Source organism: Eubalaena glacialis, chromosome 15 (assembly GCF_028564815.1).
Source record: "Eubalaena glacialis isolate mEubGla1 chromosome 15, mEubGla1.1.hap2.+ XY, whole genome shotgun sequence".
Lineage (NCBI taxonomy): Eukaryota > Metazoa > Chordata > Mammalia > Artiodactyla > Balaenidae > Eubalaena > Eubalaena glacialis.
This window is the reverse complement of record NC_083730.1, coordinates 91786108-91802163: the sequence shown is the minus strand read 5'-3', so window position 1 is coordinate 91802163 and position 16056 is coordinate 91786108. Positions and strand designations below refer to the sequence as shown.

At 40.6% G+C, this 16056-nt stretch overlaps 2 protein-coding genes across 8 annotated transcripts in view; one reads left to right on the top strand and one right to left on the bottom strand.

Annotated features, from left to right (window-relative positions):
• RIMBP2 (RIMS binding protein 2) overlaps positions 1-2912 on the top strand; it is a 76524-nt gene extending 73612 nt beyond the window's left edge. For 3 of the 7 annotated variants that reach the window (XM_061170404.1, XM_061170401.1, XM_061170399.1), the window contains 2 exons: positions 349-483; positions 981-1007. In XM_061170404.1, the coding sequence (XP_061026387.1) occupies positions 349-483; positions 981-1007 (162 nt within the window). Of the gene's footprint in view, positions 1-348; positions 484-980; positions 1008-2639; positions 2829-2885 lie in introns of those variants that run through there. The other 4 variants (XM_061170400.1, XM_061170398.1, XM_061170402.1 and 1 more) reach the window with 3 other exon arrangements.
• A 4162-nt stretch (positions 2913-7074) lies between these two features.
• PIWIL1 (piwi like RNA-mediated gene silencing 1) overlaps positions 7075-16056 on the bottom strand; it is a 33930-nt gene continuing 24948 nt past the window's right edge. Inside the window, exons 19-21 of the mRNA XM_061170405.1 lie at positions 13996-14143; positions 13698-13840; positions 7075-7156 (exon numbers count right to left, since the gene is read on the bottom strand). Of these exons, the coding sequence (XP_061026388.1) occupies positions 13724-13840; positions 13996-14143 (265 nt within the window). The 3' untranslated portion in view covers positions 7075-7156; positions 13698-13723. The remainder of the gene's footprint in view (positions 7157-13697; positions 13841-13995; positions 14144-16056) is intronic.

The following is a 16056-nucleotide window of genomic DNA, read 5'->3' as shown; positions in this document are numbered from 1 at the left end:
AGGTTGGTCAGGGCTGAGAACCTCTGAGATGCTCCCAAGGACTGTTCCTAAGTGTGCCTGACCCTGAGAACCACCCAGGCCCCTTGGCCCAAACAGATCCTCGGCTCCACTCCAGACAGGCCAGATCGAGACCTCAGGGTGGGCGCCGGGACCCTGCACTTCGAGCACGTGGCCGAGGTCGCTCTCGTGATCAGGGGAGTCCGGAAGCACTGGAGTCCCGGTTCTGTCTGCCACTTTTGAGCCAGAATACACTCGCTACTCTGAGCCGTATTCCTTTACCTAAAGCAAGAAGTGGGTTTCTGGAAAAATAGAGTCAATTGTTCTTCTTTCTCATCCCTGTGTTTTTAGGGGGAGCTTAATGGGCAGAAAGGCCTCGTACCCTCCAACTTCCTAGAAGAAGTGCCTGATGACGTAGAAGTCTATCTTTCTGACGCGCCGTCCCACTACCCGCAGGACACGCCGACACGCTCGAAGACGAAAAGGGTAAGCACATGTGTTCAGCATTTTTAACCCGTCCCACTCTGCCACAGATGGTCTATTGCCGTCTTTGCATTGCTCTTTTTATGTCTTAGGCCGAAAAGCATATACCCTGAATTTTTTCTCTGCCCTTCCATGGGGGTTGTGCCTAAAAATTCCTAATTCTCAATCAAGTTTACTTGTTTCACCAAAATGCCCCTTTCAATCTAATCAATCTGCTCTGCTCACAAAGGAACGTCCCGTCCTACATCACAGACGCACAGCCCAGTTTAAGAGTGAAAAGGGGATGGCTAGTCCTTAGAGTCGGTGGGCAATAGCGGTTATTTGCCCTGTCAGGGTTTTAACAGATCTTCTGAACAAAGGTCAAAGAACTTCTCAGCCATATATAACTATCAGATTACATTTGTTTGGTGTCTCATTTTTATTTTATTTCATCACTGCGAGTTTTTATATATTATATTTTTATATATATTTTATTTCTTTGCTCATCTGCTTGGAAACAGAAGAAGAGTGTGCATTTCACCCCTTAATCAGGCAATGTAGCCTTCACGTAAGTGAGCAACTGAAGATACCTGTAAACATAGCAACCTAAGCTACCTGCAGTGGACCAATGCGGTAGACTTAAGGCTCCACTGGGGGGCTAAAAAAAAGAAGAAATATGTCTCAAAAACTCACTGGACCTAAAGTGTTATTGGTCTCAGTTGTAAAGCAACTGAATTTGTAGTGAAATAAGTCATGTTTGATAATCATTTCCTACGATTTACATTAACAATATTTGGAAGGCCAACATTGGGAACATATTTCTTAACCGGCTAATTGTTTGTTTACACAGAGTGTTCCAATGTCTATTCATAATTAAAGCTGCATATTGCATTGTTAGCCACTCTTGGAAAAAGCACAACCTAATAAATGTTTACTCTGGAAATTTTACCTAAAAAAACCACAACTCAAGATCGAGCGGATGAGTAGTGAACACGAGGTGATCTAGAGTTGGCTCTGAACACTCCCCATGCTGGCTGGAATAGCAGACAGCTTTTTCTTAAGTGACCATCCCTCTACCTTACGGGAGAGCTGGTGCTTCTCCTCAAAGCACAAGCAAGTGTCCTGAACACACAGGCGTTTGGTTGGAAGACTGCTTTGTTGGTATACCAATGCAATACCAAGTTTAACGAAACATGCAGCTCAAATGATTGCATTAGATGGAATAGATGGTATCTTCAGGTGTACTTTGGGATGATTTAGTAGGTGTTCTCCATTAGAATTAGACCCTGATTTTAAATCCAAGGAAGCTTGAAGCCCCTGGGCTCATATTTGCCTGATGAATAATGAATACTCGTATTAGAAAGAGGTTGGCTCTGGTGAGGTAAGGGAGCGAGAGGAAAGGTGACATTCTATAATCGCAGGCATGCACGCGACCGTAAACGTGGGTGAGCCCACGTCGTCATGCCCGCGTTACAATACAGTTCTGCTCCTGTGAAGCACCAGGAAGCACTCAAGTGTACGGAAACCCTACCATGTGCTCTGTATCGACAAAAACGCATCTTTAATACCTTGGAAATAATGAAAGCGTACGATAAGGGCCTTTAAGCTTTCTTTGATTGAAATTAAGGTTCATTTTATTTTTTATTTTTTATTTTTTTTCTTTCAACCGGTGTGCCATCTCCAGTATTTCTATGGTATACTAACCCAGGAATGTACTCAACAATGTCAGGATTTCATATACCCAAGTAGTTTTCAAATACAAAATTCCCTTTAAGAACTTTTGCTTTTAAGATTACTGATGGGTACTCGGCCAGTCTTACTCTCACCCTAATTCAAAATGACTCCTCCTTCCTGCTTCTGGTCTTAAGTTACAAAGTAAATGATTACCCAGGCTTTGTTTTGCCAAAGCAATGGCCACCCCCTCCCCCGAAGACAAAGAAACCGAAAACCCCACACTGCTGGCCCTCTCTCTGAGGGCCCTCAGACCCCCTCTCTGAGCTATGCCGTGGGAGGGCCGCGTGCCTCTCACGGGATACTTCAACCCTTCAGAGAAGAAACGAACCACCCTTACCTTGCCTGGTGGGAAACGGGGCAGCGCGACGCTACTGATGTCGCGCGGCAAGCGGAGGGATGCCGCCGGCGCTCACGCACTCAATGACCTGTCCCAATGTGCCTACTAGGTTCCTCCTGAGGGTTCAGGTACAGCAAGGAGAGTGCCATCTCCCACAGCCCATCTCCATTCTGGGTCACCTACGTCATCTATGGGTACTGGTAGTCCTGGGAGAGGCAGGGAAATGTCCTCGAGAAAGAAAAAGGGGCTGCTTTCCAAAGGCAAGAAACTGCTGAAAAAGCTGGGTGCAGTGAAATGATTCACGTGCTTCCGGACAACTTCCAAATCTATGTAATTTTCTTTAATTCCAAACTAGGGCTTTCATGACTCAAGTACTTCCTAAAAAACCAATCTTCTCCCCTGACACCAGTAGAGAAATGCTCTTTGCACCACCGTCCCCTTTAAACCCAGCGCCAGGACACAGGGCTGCTGGCGCTCCCGCCGGGCCTCCGCGCCCATCGCTCTTGTTATTGCCCGGGCCCTGGCGGGAGCTGGGCTGTCTCGTGAGCACGCAGGGCAGCCAGTAGCTCTTTGTAGCTCACTCCCTACCCTGGGGTCCCAGTCTTTGTGCATTTGTCATCTGCCCTTAAAGGAATGATTTCAACCTCTCTCCCTTTTCAAAAAAGCTTGCCTCATGATGCATAACTCTCACTTTAACTCTGGTCTTGAAATTCCTAGTTTAATCGCCTTGATGTTCTGCCTTATAAATGCACAATGATTTGTACTGTCCAATAAAAACTACAGTGTACACTTTGTATGTGTTGTGCATTCAGTGCCCTTCACCCTCACAGACACAGTGGTTTGAAACCAAGTTGCACAGGCTGTGCAATTATAAGATCCTGGTTTTTCGTCTTTCGAAGCAAGCCAGGCAACACACAGGAAATGTTTACTTATTCAAATCATTTAAAAAAGAGGAGAGGAAGTAACTTTGGTAAAGTACCACTACTCCAACCTGCCAAAAAGCTGGTAATATTCATTGCTTTCAGTGTTACATTTTGTGGCATATGGATTTACGTTACTTTCATTATTTGTCAAAATGCCATACACAAATAATCAACAATGAACAGCATACACGTAAAGCAATCCACATAATGCATAAGCCACACCAAAAACATACTAAATTTAAGTCTGTTCAAAATGATTCCATACCAATCTTCACCATTGGCACCTGAACAACAACAAAAAAGATTTACAAAGTTGCCGGCAGATGTATTTGATGGTTACTATTTTGTAATTCGTGTCCACTTGTAAATTGTTTTTACTCTTTATACATACTTTTCAGACTGCCTTTCTTTTGTAATTTATGGAAGGTTTATAAATGAATGATGAAGCTTTCCCCATTGTGTCTTCAAAAACTATATTGTAAATTGTAATATAATAATAATGTGGTAGATTTATTAAAAGGAAATTACTCAATGTGTGGTTAAGTTCTGTGTGGGTGTGTGCATGTGTACAGCTAGTGTAAAATATTTTATAGAAATAAAATTTGTTATTTTATACAATGCCATTTATTCTGTATGTTTGTTTTGAACACTTTTTAAAAAAATCACAGCAGCATAACTGAGTTCCTTTCTCCTATATGTACAAGAAAAACTCTGTAACGTTACCTTTTCTGGCACTACTTTTTTTCTAAAATAATTCTGACCTGTGTTTTGGGAGTCATTACAAAGTGCTGTCACCCTCGCATTGTCGGTGACAATCCACTCAGCGGCAAAAGAAAGGTAATTCGCACCGAGTGTTTCTTGTGAAATAATCACGTGCAACAAAGACGTCGAGAGTGAGTTCAAACCATATTCATAACCTCTCCCTTTGGCAACTCCAGAATTCAAATGATCTGAATAAAGAGCTACACCAGCTAAATATAATAAAACACAACTTAATTTTTCAAATACAAAGCATTTTCCTGAAATCCTTAATTATTTTAAAATTCTCCAAATAATAGGGTTTATTATCATTAAGAGGTAAAACCAACGTGCAAGGTGAAAATATAATTCAAATGCATAACTTTATGAAACTATATACAAGTATATAAAATAACTGCTATCATAATGTCATTCACATCGAACTATGTTTTCACCTAACGCATTTACAAAAAAGGTTATGTTTGAATAATTGATGACAGAGAAATACTGCATGATCTCACTCATATGTGGAACCTAAAACAGTCAAACACTTAGAAGCAGAGGGTAGGATGGTGGTTGCCAGGGGCTGAGGGTGGGGGAAATGGAGAGATGTGGATCAAATGGGACAAAGTTTCAGTTACACAAGATCAATCAATTCTGGAGATCTTAAGTTAAAAAAAAAAAAAAAAAAGCTGAAATGCTAGCTTAAATAGAATGTCTTTAATTAAAAAATATTCCAGTTTAAGAAATACCAGTATAAGAAATTAAAGTCGACACAACAATGTGAATGTACTTAATGCAACTACACACTTAAAAATGGCTGAAATGGTAAACTTTATGTTACATATACTTTACCACAGTAAAAAGAAATTAATGACAATCTCTCCAAAAAAAATAATAAAATCAGTAAAAGTAACCAGGATTAAATCTTTTGAACACATTTACAAATTTCCTAAAATATGAAAATGTAGGCAAGCCCAAAGTGATAATGAGCTGGACTTAGCTTTGGTGAATACTACGAAACATTTAAGGAATACATACGGCCCACTGTACACAAATTCTTCCAGAGAAGAGAGGAGAAAGAAAAATGCCCAAACTCATGAGGCCAGCATTATCCTGATACCAAAACTAGGCAAAGACATTGTAAGAAAACTACAGACCAATAGCATCATGAATGTAGATTAGAAAAAAAATCCTTAACCAAACATTAGCAGATTGAATCCAACAATATATAAGGACGATACACTATATTTAACTGTGGTTCAACCCAGGAATGAAGGTTGGTTGAACATGCTGAAGAAAATCAAGGTGTTTTACTGTATTAACAGAACAAAAGAGAAAAGCTACCCAGTCATTTCAATAAATGCAAGGAAAGCACTGGACAAAATCAACAGCTGTTCAAGAAACCAGGAAAATAAAGGAATTTACCTCAACTTGGTAAAGTTAACAGTCAACATACATAATGATGAAAGACTGACCACTTGCCCTTTCTGTCAAACAGAAAAACAACACAAGGATGACCATTTGACTACTTGTATTCAACACTATACTGGAGTTTCTAGCCTTGCAATAAGGAAAGAAAAGGAAAGAAAAGCCATACACTTTTGAAAGGAAGAAGTAAAACAGTCTTTATTTGCAGATGACATTGTTTATGCAGAAAATGTGAAGGGATAGCCACAAAACGCGGTTAGTACTAATAAGTGAATTTGGCAAGGTGAGAGGGTACAAGGTCGACATACAAAAATCAATTGTATTTTTGTATAAATTGCATATTTTGTATCAATCTTCCCAGCAGGGAACAATTAGACAGAAATTAAAATATAGATATATAACTGATACAAAATAAAGAAAGAAATAAATGTAATCAGTTATAGTAGCATCAAAAACATGAAACTCTTAGGGACAAATTTAACAAAATACATACAAGACTTATATACTGAAAAATGTAAAACATTGCCTAAAGACTATGAAAAAGCTCCTAAATAGAGATATAAAAAATGTTAATGGCTTGGAAGATTCAGTATTGTTAAATGCCAATTTCCCTTCAGGTAAATCTACTGATTCAGTGAAATGCCAGTCAAGATTCCAGCAGGCTTATTCCAGAAATTGATAAACTGATTAAAAAATTATAAAGAAATGCAAACGACCTAGAATAGTCAAAACCATTTTGAAAAAGATGAACAAGGTGGAAAGACTAACACTGCCTAATTTTGAGACTTATTATAAAGCTACAGTAATCAAGGCAGTGTTGTTTGTATGTAAAATATAGCTATATATAAATTAAGATATATATAAATCAATGGAACAAATAGATGCTTACATATATAGTAAGTTCATTTTCAACAAAGGTGCCAAAGCAATTCAATGGGGGAAATATGGTATTTTCTAGAAATTCTGCAGAAAGAAGGGGGATTCATAGGAGGGAAAACTGACTCTTACCCCATATGATACACAAAATTTAACTCAGAACATAGTCCTAAATGAAAATGTTAAAACTATAAAACTTCTAGAAGAAAACACAGGAGAAATTTGGCTAGAAAGATGTCTTATTCAGGACACAAAAAGCACAAATTATAAGAGAAAAAACCCCTGATAACTGGACTCCATCAAATTTAAAAATATCTTCTCTTTGATACTTAAGAAAGCAAAACAGGAAGCCGGAAACAGAGAGGAAACATTCATAGTGCATATACCTGACAAAAGACTTTTACCCAGAATACACAAAGAAATTTTACAATTCAATAAGACCAACCAATTTAAAAGATAACATGCAAAAGATCTGAACAGCTACTTCATAGACACTATAAGAATGGCTAATATGCACATAAAAAATGCTCAGTATCATTAGTCAGCAGGGAAATGCAATTAATAATCCAAATGAGATAACATTACACACCCACTAAAATGAAAAGACTGACATCATCAAAGATTGGCGAGGATGTGGAGCAACTGGAACTCTCGTGCACTGGAGGGGAGAATAGAAAAGGGTCCAATCACTTGTCAGCTTATTATAAAATCAGAGACACTTAGCATATAGATCCAGCAATTCTACTTCTATGTATTTACCCAAAAGAGAAAAAAAACTATGTCCACACAAAGGCTTGAACAGAATTTTTCTAGAGTTTATAATAGCCCCAAATAGGAAACATCCAAAATATCCATCTGTCTATGGTGAGTAAACAATGTGAAATACAACCTTACAATGGAATACTGCTTAAGCAAACAAACCAATTAGACAATAAAACAGGTTAATTTTTGAAGCACTCTGAGCAAAAGAAGCCAGATGCAAAGGAGTACATACCGTATGATTCCGTTTACATGAAACTAGAGTAGGTCAAAGGCAGATCATTGTTGCTTGGGGTCAAGGTGGGAAGGACTGTTTGCAAAGAAGCAAGAAGGAACCTTCTGTGGGAGGGAATAGACATTTTTCTAAATCTTAATGGTGGCAAAGATACTGGAGTGTATACATTTGTCAGAAGCTCATCAAGTTGCATTCACGTACATGTAAATTACAATAAAGTTGATTTAGAACAATGGCATGTAAGTTGGATAAGAGGGAACAGGATTAGAGTGCTCAAAGATTCTTGTGTTGTCCAGAAAGGAGGTATACATACTACTCCTATCCCCCAACCTCACAGGCCCCTGAGGCCAGATGGGAAGAGGCTGACCCCTCACATAAAAGGGTGAAAGCACGCAAACTCCTAAATCAGGTGCCTCGTAGCCCAGGAACGACCCTCTATGGGCTGGCTGCTTCCTGGGCAGGTGCAATCTCCGCTCACCGCAGGGCCAGGAGCCAAGTGCCTGCCTGTGCTAGGGCAGCCCTGCCACACCACAGCTGAGGCCATACCCCCTCCAAAGGGCTCCTTCCTGCCACACCTGATCGACCCTTGCACTGGACTTGGGTCAGGTGGGTGGGGAGCATGGGCAACGATGGACTGGGCAGGACCTCCTTCTCCAGGTACCCACGAAGAAAAGAATCCAATGGCAGAACGTCTGGTGCTGAGGTGTGGCCAGAAGCTGGGACTTAGGATCCAGGTTTCTCGGAAGCCTGATTGGTTGTTACCCACATGGATATTTCACTTCTTTGCCTTGTATAATATTATTCCAGCTGTTGCTAAGATTTCTGAGTGTTCCTTGTTGCCCACATGGATGATTTCACTTCTTTGCCTTGTATAATATTATTCCAGCTGTTGCTAAGATTTCTGAGTGTTCCTGTGTCCAAGTCCCAAGCCAAGAGTCTCACTTACGAGAACTGGGTGGGGGCTTGCCATTAGGAGTTTTTAAAGCCCTCTGGTGACCAGAACATACAGCGCAGGATGAGAACCACTGCGGAGTATACAGGGGTCCCTTGACATTAACATGCATAAGAAGTACAGGGGCTGGTTGACTGAGTTAAGGGTTACATTAGTTATTTGTCCTTTCAATAAATATTTGAGAACCTGTTACGTGCCAGACATTGATGAAGACACTCGGAGACAACAGTGAACAAGACACAAAGATTACTGCCCTCCTGGATTCCTAGAATCATTTGCATTCTAGTGGGGGAGGAGAATATAAAAAGCACAACAAGTAATATACTACTGATACCAGCAAAGCTGGAGAGAGCAGAAAGGCTATGTCTCTATGCCTGTGGGATGCTAAAAATTTAGAAAGTGGTCCCTCTGCTGGTGACATCTTAGCTGACCTGAAGGAGCATGTGGAAATCTGGGCCTGGAGCACCAGCAAAGGTCCTTCGGCAGGATGAGGGCACCTGGGCGGTCTGTGAAGAGCAGGACGGCACAATGCCACACCCTCGCAACGACCGTCTTCCTGAGATGGGAACCCACTGCAAGACGAGCAGGTGTGTGACTTGATCACTTTGTTGCAAAACGACCACTTTAGGAGGCTGTGGTAGTAATTCAGAGACAGTGGTGGCTTGGAAGAGGGGACAGGAACAGTGGCTGGATATTCATGATATTTTGAAGGCAGAGCTTATAAGATTTACTGAGGAACCCAAAGTGTGACACGAGAAAGACAGGACTCAAGGAAAGATGCCAAGGGTTTTGGTCTGAACATCTGGAAAAATGGAGTTCCAATTAACTGAACTGGAGCAGGTCTGAGAGAAATCACATTTCAGTTCCAGGCATATTAAATTATTCCACCAGAGGTTCTCGTAGTGTGGCCTGGGGACCCCTGGGGTACCCTGAGACTCTTCCAGGGTTCTATGGTCAAAACTATTTTCCTACTGTTGCCAGAGCTGACACCAGATTCTGGCTCAAAACCGGCCAACCCCTCCCTTGAACAGGAGCTAACGTATCTCTTTAAGTCACAGGGTCCCAAGACAAAGGAACGAAGCGACATGAAGAGAAAAACAAAAACCAGATCGAACCAGCTAGAACCAAGATGGCAACGAATCTGACCTTCAACAGACCCGGAGTCTCATCTATGCTGTTTTTACTACATCAGCTACTAAGTGACACACCTACCAGCGGCCATGACCGGAAGTTGCCGACCAAAAAAGGACAGAAAAAGGGTGGCATCCCATTTCAGGGAAACCCCGCCCCTTCCCCCAGAAGAACAATGCAAATGCCTCCCCATCATCAGCCTCGCTCCTCCCCGCATTGTCCTCATTCTTTAAAATCAAATCCCTCTCGCCACATGAGCGTGAGCGAGAGGTTGACCTGTGAACTAAATTCCCACTTCTCCATTCTTTGGCCATTGAATAAAGCTTGCATTGCACTGATCTCAGCTTCAGTTTTGTTTTTGGCTGTGTGAACGCTAATGGAAAAGAACCTTCCCTGCCAAGGCAGAGGGTCTGGGCTGGGCTAGGACCAGAGTAGGGGACCACAGGACTTAATTTGTTAACACTGAGGTCATCTGCCTTTTTCATTCTTATTCTCGCACACGTATACAGTATTTTCTAGAGGATTCATGACATGACGACAGCATCAGTCTGACAGTTAATGGAATGTGGGTTTCCGTATCGTTTTTAAAATATAATTTCTAATATACAATTAATAAATATAACCCACATAAACAAAATCTCTCTGGGTCCTCAGCAATTTAAGAGGGTCAGGAAGTTCCTCAACCGAAGAGTTTGAGAACCACTGAATCAGACACTCGGAGACATCTGACTGTAGGAGGCCAGGCCTGGAGACGTAAATTGGCAGCATTTTCACAGAAATGAGTCAGGAGACTGAATGGAATTACCGGGGGAGGAAGAGTAGAAAGAAACTCCTTTCTTACTGCTTCTCAGAGATCCTACTTCTGAGCCTGGAGGCACTCCCACATTCTGAAGTTAGGGAGACCAGGAAGAACCAGCAAGAGACGGAGAATGCCGGGAGGCAGGATGGGGGGTCTCAGACAGAGGCTGCGGCCTGGAGCTCCCACTGGACTTCGGCTGCAGGCAGCACAGTGCTGGGAGGGGCGGTGTGGCCTGCAGTGGGGGCACTGCAGCCCAGGGGGCCACCAGCTTGCTACAAAGCAGCCGCACGTGGACTCTCCACGGACTTGATCACTTCACAATGTTAGCATTTCTCTGTTTTTCACCCTGGCTTTTTAAACGATTTAATTGGGTTGGAATGATGAATGCAAACAGACCTAGACCCAGCCCTTGAAATATTGTATCTGAATGACAATATTATAGCTACATGGAAGAATTAAACCTTAAAAATCCACAAACTTCTGAAGATTCATATCATAGCATCAGGCTGAAACTGATGTTGAGACAGACTTTCTATTCAACCCAGAGAGAACAAAGACGCTATTTCCTGACAGAAATTCCAGAATCCTCAAACAAGATTTCTATGAGCTCTAGGGAACAGCATGTAAAACTAACAGAAAGCTTCAATGAGGGGCACATTTTTGGAGTTTTGAGGGGAAACAAACCCCGTGTACCCAGAAAACACTAGGCAGATTACCCGTTGTGATGCACTTGAGGAACCACCCCCAACAAACTGCTTCATCACCTTAGGAACCGCCAGGTTTGATGGGTCAGACCAGGCACCGAGAAGGGAGAACCTGAAGTGTCTTTAATGCTAAGGCCTTCGGAAGTAGAACTCGGGTGTGCATATTTCTCTTTTAAGGAAGAAGCCTGGATTTCAGAGTTTTGGCTTTGTTCTTTGGAAGCACTGCAATCAATTCCCTTACAGGTGCTCGGCTGTACTTGTCCCTCTAGGGACCAGGGCAACTCCTGCTTCCATCACGAGCTGACCTGCTGTTAAACAAGCAGAGGAGACGCCCAGTAGGCGTCCACTGTGCTCACTTGTCTGTCCCATCGTCTGGTTGCAGCACCTAAGTTTTCCTTTGGGGAGCCATTCCCCTACCCGCTCCCAGACGGGCCTCATCTGACCGGCAGCTACTGAGTCCCTATCAGGGCCGCATGTCCCTCAGGTTCAAGGATGTGCAGACAGCCTGAGTTTTGCTGCAACCATTGTGGACGAGGTGTTCCTTTCATTGCAGTGAGGCTGAGACATACATCTAGGTTTTGTGACCATCTTTGTAATCCTATCTGATTAGAACCAACCCAGAAGGAAGCAGAGCAAGAGACAGATCTCCGATAGCATTCCATCAGCTAGGTTCTATACACCTTCTCAACCGGCATTTGCCCAGATTCCCGGACAAACCACCCGGGGTGCGTTTAATAGTTCACCTGGCCTCTCCCCTACAAGTTCTGATTCCTGGATCTGATCTGGAGCCCAGTAGTCTATGTTATTTCAAAGCAAACAAGGTCACGTTTAACATTCCATTTGGGAACCACTGCCTAGGATGACTTGAGAAAGCCAGTCAATAACCCTTTTTGGCTTACATTAATTTGAGGCTTTTTTGGTCCCTTGCAAAAAAAAGGCTTTATGATATAGTGAGGGTCTTTTGAATACTGCAACTTTCTCGGAATTACCACATTTATCAATTTTTCATAGTTTTAAAGATATTAAAGCCTTTCAACTTTAAAGGACAGTTTAAAACCTGCCAAGTATGAGACTTTAATGACTTAAGTTACTGACTAGCCCTAAAAATCCATAAATAAAAGCTGCCCCAAATCAATCTTTTACAGTTGTATAATTAGACTTCCTTATGCTCCTTAATACTGTGACAACATTTAGCAACTTTCATCGATTTTATTGTCTTTATTTGGCATTCTTCTGAAACGTCACAATCTCCTGTGTTTCATTCCTTCTAACGTCTAGAAATCAAACAGGTTAAGGAACCTCGGCTAATAGCCAAAAACAATGTTAACAACAGCTATTAGCTCAAAGAACTAAAGGGAAAATAAAATGGTTTTCATTCACAATATGTTAATAAGGCTAAATCCAGAAGGCAGTTATTCGATAAGAACACGCACAGGAATGGTAAGGCAGGGAACGTTACTGAAGGGCACTCGTTGAAATCAGAGTCCCTGTAGCTTGTGTGTGATCGTGACGGTCCACACCCGTCACACTCGCAGGCCGTGTGTAAAGGCGCCTCACGCACACAGTCACTCATGGACTTCGGGCCTGCTCTTTGCAAGGTTCCCTGAAAATTCCTACAAGTGTGTAGGTGTGAATAATTACAATTGTCAACTTCACAAAAACACAGACTTCTTAGTCCGCATTTTCTTACAAGTTAAGGATTTCCAGTCTTATACTGTTAATTTTGAGGTGGCAGCGTTTCCTGACAGTTTTACTCTGAAGTTCATAAGTAACACAAATTTAGCTTTTATAAATGGAATTGTGTCCTTTGAGTGCACTCTCCAGCAGTTTTAAAAAATATAATAAATGGAAAGAAAATGCACATGCTTTCAGTAAAGACAAAAACTACACTGTTATTCAAATAAGATGACAATCACTGCAATTTTATTTTATAACAAATGGAATGATGTCCCAGTTGCAAAAAAACAGTAATGTTAATATAGACTACTGGCCTCTTTTATTAAGGAGTCTTAAAATGTATCTTTGGACAGAAATTTAAAACTTTCAACTATCTTCTTTTTTAACCCCCATAACACCTAGCCCCCAAAATGAAATAAAAATAAGCCTATTTCTCCACAGTCTCACACCTTCCCTATACCTTGTATAGGTTATTTAATGGCAGCTTCTTCTTTAAAATGAGATCATCAGATGCTCAAATAAAATCCTACCTTATGACTGTACTGAGCCTCCACTTTATGCCTTTTCTCTCCTTTAAATTCAAAATAAATATTTCAAAAATAAGGTTAATATAGCCTTACAAGTAGGACTTGCTCACTCCTGAAAGCACTTTCAAGTAAATCCCAACTTTTCCAATACTTTAAGAGTCTGTTTATAATACAAAGCACCTTATCCACGCATTTTTTTCAAAACAAAAAATCCTCACAACCTATTTACGAGAATCAAACAAGATAAAATATAAAATCCTAATTTTTACCTATAAAATAAGTCAATTAATAGCACTGTTAGAAATAAGACTCTAGATCTCCTAATTTCCTTCCCAAGTTTCACCTGGAAGGATAACAGTTAAAAAATAAAAGCTTAAAAAAATCCCAAAGTTATAATTTCACAGAGAAAACAAACCGCTACATCTTGTCTTCTTCTGTAGGTTAGAGGTAGTAAAGACGATTTGACAGTGACAGGTTGGGCTCTCTGTGAATGCTCTGGCCAACGAGGAAAGCCAGTTTGTGGGCATACTGGCAAGGAGCAGGAACACGAATGACACCCTTCAGTGGGAAAAGAAAAGGTTCTGTTACTCTGAATCTAGCTCTCTAAATTGAAATCTCTGTATTAACTGTAAAAGCCTTAGACAACACAGCAATTCCATTTTGAAAAGTGAGTCTCATTGATGCGAATAAACATCAATTAAAAAAATACTTACTGGCCAGTTATAATAGACATGACATAGCTTGTAAGTTAACCTCTGTATGTGGTCTGGCTTCAGGCCACTGCTGTCATAGATGACGTTATAATGTGTGGGAGAAACACTACCACTTCTCACTGCCTGGCTCACGATAAAAAAATCATACCTGGAATTACAAAAGAAAGAAACACATGGGTGTAAGGCTCATCTTTTCGAAAGCTAAAATTAAGATGGTTCAAGTTTCTTACAGTGAAAAGATCCGGTATACTAAAATGTAACGTAATCTTCTCAAAACATAATGTGCTTCCTTGAATTCAGAACTTGTTATTCATGAACCATTTTGGAATGCTTATGTGTGAAAGAGGTTTAAGATACTACTATTATTTATATTTTTAAACATCTATCATTGATGCCTCGGGGCATTAACAAACATTTGACACGGCTGCTAATCATGACGGTGCCGCTGTACCGGGTCGCCGTTTCCACTCCACATCTGAGGGAGATGACTGGGCAGCAACAGGCTCTAGAACCAAGAACCAAGTAGTGCAAACGTAAAGGAACATCGGGTTTTTGTTTGTTTGCTTTGTTTTTTCATTTTTTTGGCACCAATTAAACATCAATCCAGAGATATTGTAATCTGACCTGATACAGATATTAAAAAATTAACTCTAATTTATTATGTCCATTGAAACTAGACAAATTTTAAAATCAGAATTGATCTACAACAGATTACAGTTATTTAGCAAAATGAGGGTTTCAGAAATGTTAAATGACGTGCCCAAAAGAACAGAGAAATCACAAAAGAGCTAGAATCAAAACCTCTGTTCCCAGTTTAAGCACGTTATTATCGTTCAACGTGGACTTCTCCAAGTATTTGAGTAGTAACAGCAGCTGTTAAGTTTTAAAGAACATCTACTAAAAGGTAATCAAATTTTTTCATACTTTATAGTTCAACTTGGATTTTACCCAAATTGTTAAAAAAAAATTATGTCTTTAGGTCAATGTTACACCTGAGCTTTGGTTATCAGAGTAGTAGTAATGTTAGAAGTATCATGAGGTCACTCTGAATCATTAAAGAGAATCCTACAGGAAATGAAACTGTAATATCTTAGTTACTATCTTGGCCATTTTGTCTTCCTCCTTCAATGATTTTCATCAACAGGTTAGAATCCTTCTGATAACTAACATCTGCCTGAGAGAAAGACACAATCCAAGCTAATGCATCTTGACATAAAAATTTCTATACATTGTCAGATAACAGGACTAAATAGAACTAAAATCTGTATTATCATTTGTCTACATAAATTTAGTACAGTAATGCCTCATTTACCTAAGGTTCACACAGGAGAAGTGTTCCACATTTAAACTTTGCACCTAGGCTGACACTTTACCCTGATTAAAGTTGCCCTTTTTAAAAAGGGCTCCAAAAATTTATGTATGAAGACAGAACCATCACAGCTGTTCACTCTCATGAAGAGGGCATCAATGTGGACTGACCAATGACTTGCCGTCGTGAACATGACTTGCTGCCTCGTACTCCATCCCCCACAGAGGGGTTTTTGAGGAACCAAATTTCATGACTTTACAGTTGAACCCTCGTGTGCTAATAAGATCATTACCGTGTGCCCCTGAATGTTCTAGTTGGCTTTCTTATGGCAGAGTGCAGCTGCCGGTTACGTAAAAAGTGTTTGCTCAGAAGCCACTTTTCTACCTGCAACTGTGTTTCAGATGACACATTCTGACCTGTGGGTAACTAAGTGCATCACAGATCTAAAAATTTTGATTGGAAAATAACAATCTATGGATGAGGTTACATATGTTAAAAAAAAAAAAATGCAAAAGCAATCTAGAGCAGCTGTTCTTAAACTCAGTATGTATAACTAATAGCACAAACAATGACCCGCTTCCCCCAGAGAGAAATGGCACCGAAACCTCTGTTCACCATCTCAGAGACTAAGTTAATAAATCATGGGCATTATTAGATCAAACTAATGAAAGACTTCAGTATTTATAAGAAATAAAGTATAAGAACTATCAAGTAAATGTGTTAAAGGTGATAAAGTACAGAGGCTATGCTAA